The 3,833-nt window shown below is 46.7% G+C and overlaps 1 protein-coding gene across 1 annotated transcript; it reads left to right on the top strand.

Moving 5' to 3' along the window:
- The first annotated feature begins 3,191 nt into the window (after positions 1-3,191).
- Positions 3,192-3,608, top strand: LOC123988002. The gene has a single exon (XM_046286574.1). The coding sequence runs from the start codon at positions 3,192-3,194 to the stop codon at positions 3,606-3,608; it is 417 nt and encodes a 138-aa protein (XP_046142530.1).
- The last annotated feature ends 225 nt before the right edge of the window (positions 3,609-3,833 follow it).

Genomic DNA, 3,833 nt, shown 5'->3' with positions numbered 1-3,833 from the left:
ATGAGTGTAGCCACGCAAACTGTGGAGGAAAAGGATGAGGATTTCCCACCGCTTCCGGCGAGTAGACATAAGCGGGAGGAGATCCCCCCCGCAGAAAACGCGGGGAAGAAAACTAGGTTCCTCCTCTCAAGTGTAGCGGGGACCCCAGAGGAAAGCATAAGGGGAAAGAAAGGGGACTCAGGGAATGGAAGACCGCAAAGGAGGACCGTGACCAGCGAACAAGAATGGGAAACGGTGCAGTCGGGGAAGAGAAAGAACGACGCGGAGAAGAGGAAAAGCAAGGCAGAAGAAGCCAGAAAGGGGGAAGAAGCAAAGACGAAGGAGGACAGAGGGGGGGGGGGGGGGGACACGCCCAATAAAAGACCTACCAAGCCGCAAGCAATAGCGGTACGGTCCGGTAAAGAGTCGTCATTTGCGGATATTTTAAAGAGGGTTAAAGGTGCAGCTGGCCCCACCCCTAAGGGGGTAAAGACAGTTAAACAAACCAGAGCGGGGAACTTGCCGATCGAGTTCACTCCAGGGGCGGACCTGGAGGGATTCAGGAAAAGCTTGGACGGGAAACTCGGCCCAGATGTGGAGGTTGCGAGACTGCAACAGAGGTTAGATGTAGAATTAAGGGGAATAGACCCCACGGTGGAAAAAGAAGAAATAGTAGAGGCTTTGAAAAAGGAATTAGGACACAACGCACTGGACAGCAGGATCAAAGTTCTCCGCGCTGACCCCAGGCAAAATAAAATCGCGATAATAGAAGGCCCGGCGAACGACATGGTGAAATTGATCAGGAAGGGAAAAATTAAAATAGGGTGGACAATCGTCCCAATGAGGGAGATTCCACATCTCCTACGCTGCTACCGCTGCCATGACCTTGGGTACATGGCAAGTAATTGTAAAAACAACTAAGAAGGAGGGGGGTACTGCAGAAAATGCGGGAACCAGGGCCATCAAATGCGCGAATGCACAAAGGAGCCTAGGTGCAGGTTGTGATCTTGCAGATCAATTTAAACCACTGCAGAACTGCCCACGATTTGCTAATGATGACAACGAACAAATATGATGTCGACGTAGTTGCAGTGTCAGAGCCCTACCGAGTGCCTGAAAATTGGTTTAGCGACAGTACAGGGAGGGCCGCGATATACATCACGGGAAAAGGCTTAGCAAAGGCCAGAGAAGTAACCCTCATAGATAGTGGGAATGGTTATGTCATAATCAGGTTCAACGACATGTTTATTGTAAGCGTTTATACATCACCCAATATACACACGAGTGAGTTTGAAGGGATGCTAGCCATGTTGGCAAGCGCGATTGAGACATTAAAGGGCAAATATGGAATTACAGTTATGGGGGATTTTAACTCCAGATCCCCACTCTGGGGTTCGGATAAGTGGTGCAGTAGGGACAGGATATTATTCCAATTCTGCAACTCTGTAGACCTTTTCCCCACTATCACGAAAGGAGGTGCCACATGTGATCGTGGCAGTGGCTCGAAAATCGATGTCATGATTTGCAATAAAAGGGCACTACAGGATCTACAGGAATCGATGGTTATAGGGGCTTTCTCGGCTTCGGACCACAGGTATCTCCTCCACGAATTCCACATGAAACAAGCGGTAGCGGGTGGTACCTCCCCTGTTAAGTTAAACAAAGGGGTATTGGACGAGGATATTTTCGTAAAGACATTTCTAAACAAATATGGCGACGAAAACTACGACAATATAGCGCGAACGAAAACCACATTGGAGGTGGACAGGTTCGTGGAAGACGTAGACAAAATGGTCAACAAATACACACGATATAAAGGGCAAAGTAAAGGTAACCACATACCAGTACCGTGGTGGAGTGAAGAATAGCGGGAAAAAGGTCGATAGCAAATAGAGCCAAGAGAAAATATACTAGAGACAAGGCCAGAACCGACCACGAAGCCACGGAAAAATCGTGGAGGGATTTTAAAAGAGCCAAACTGGAACTAAACTTGGCCATAAGAAAAGCTAAAAGAGATAGCTGGGCCAAACTGCTAAGAGAAGTCGACGCAGATATATGGGGTAGGCCATATAAGCTGGTTACCAGGACCATCAAAAACAAAGCTACGAGGCCGGATGTTTTAAATGAAAAGGATGTGGACGAAGTGGTCAGGAAATTATTCATTTTAAAACTAGAGAATATAGATGACTTAGGAAAAGAAAACGAAAATGAAAACACCTGTAGAGAAGAAGGAAATGAATATATACCAAGAAAGATAGTTATTACACAGGAAGAGGTCCTGGTCCTGTTGGACGTGAACAACGCGTTCAACACCATCAGGTGGAGCAGCATATTAAGAAATATGAGGCAGAGAGGTTTCCCTGAAATGTTAATAAACATCATAAGTAGTTATCTGCAGGACAGGTGGATCGATTATAAGTGCAAGAACACGGACTGTAGATACCAGGTATTTGGGGGCGTTCCCCAGGGGTCGATCATCGGGTCGGTCCCCTCTTATGGAATCTGGTTTATGACGACCTCCTGAGGACTAAGACAAAAAGAGATGTGCACCTAGTCGGATACGCTGATGACATAGGCGTTATCATAATAGATAAAGATCTGGCTAGGATGACATCAGTGGCCGAGCATACAATAAAGGAAATGGGGGCGTGGTATGAGAAGGAGGGGCTCAGCCTCGCCCACCATAAAACGGAAGCCATCCTGCTGACAGGAAGAAAGGTGGCAGGGGGCCTAAAAATAAAGTGCGGAGAGCAAGTGATAAGGACGGCAAGACAAGCCAAATACCTGGGGGTCATATTGGAAATGAACAGAACATATAAGACACATATTATAACTACCTGTAACAAGGCCCTAAAGTATGCTAACGTACTGGCACAGCTCATGCCAAACATGAACGGGGCAGGGAATGTGGCCCGCAAATTGTACTACAAGGTAGTAGAATCAGTGGTCCTCTATGCGGCTCCAATATGGGCCAAAGGATTAGAAAATAAGGGCAATATAGGTATACTCCATAGCACGCAACGTACAGCGTTGCTCAGAGTAGCACACGCGTACAGGACGGTGTCAGCCAATGCGCTGTGTGTTATTACTGGGGAGATACCAGTGGAGCTGACTAGACGGAAAGGGAGGAAATATATAATAAAAAAGAAGAGGATCGAGACAAAAACAGCGAAGGGGCAGGAAGAGTCAAAGAAAGGGCTCGTGCCACCACAATGGAAAAATGGCAGCAAAATTGGGAAAAATCGGACAAAGGAAGATGGACATACAGACTGATTCCGGAAATTAAGGAGTGGTGCGATTGGGGACCCAGATTGTTAAATTTCCACCTGACCCAGGTGCTGACGGGCCACGGGTGCTTCGGCACCTTTCTGAAAAAGATAGGCCGCCAAAGGGAAGCCCAATGCTGGTTTTGCCCAGAACGAGAGGACAGCCCTGAGCACTTCTTATTTGCGTGTAGCAGATGGAGAAGTGAAAGGGCACAGCTGTGCTCTCTACTACACACGGAGTTCAATAAAGAACACTTCGTAAAGTTCCTCAGAGAAGAGGCTACTAGAAGCCTGGTAACAGCATACATAACCAGGACACTAAAAGAAAAGGAGGATTTCGAGAGGAAAAGACAGAGGGCATAATAATGAAGAACAAGAAGAAGAGGGATCGGTAGAAGGTAGATTAGAAAAACGTCGGAAACAGGATAAATGGATGATGGATGTGCACAATTATCCAGTAGATATTGAGCTTCCTGTGAAAAACCTGTATGTTATGTACGTATGTTTAATTTATTTGTTTATTGAGCGATAGTAGTAATTCACTTCTACTGACCACCCACTTAAGACAAGCCGTGTGAAATTGGCCCC

This window comes from Osmia bicornis, chromosome 7 (assembly GCF_907164935.1).
Source record: "Osmia bicornis bicornis chromosome 7, iOsmBic2.1, whole genome shotgun sequence".
NCBI lineage: Eukaryota > Metazoa > Arthropoda > Insecta > Hymenoptera > Megachilidae > Osmia > Osmia bicornis.
This window is presented reverse-complemented; position numbering and strand designations above follow the sequence as displayed.

Bases quoted from the DNA above. Each gene is read 5' to 3' on its own strand.
- LOC123988002 (XM_046286574.1), top strand. From the start codon at position 3,192: ATGGAAAAATGGCAGCAAAATTGGGAAAAATCGGACAAAGGAAGATGG.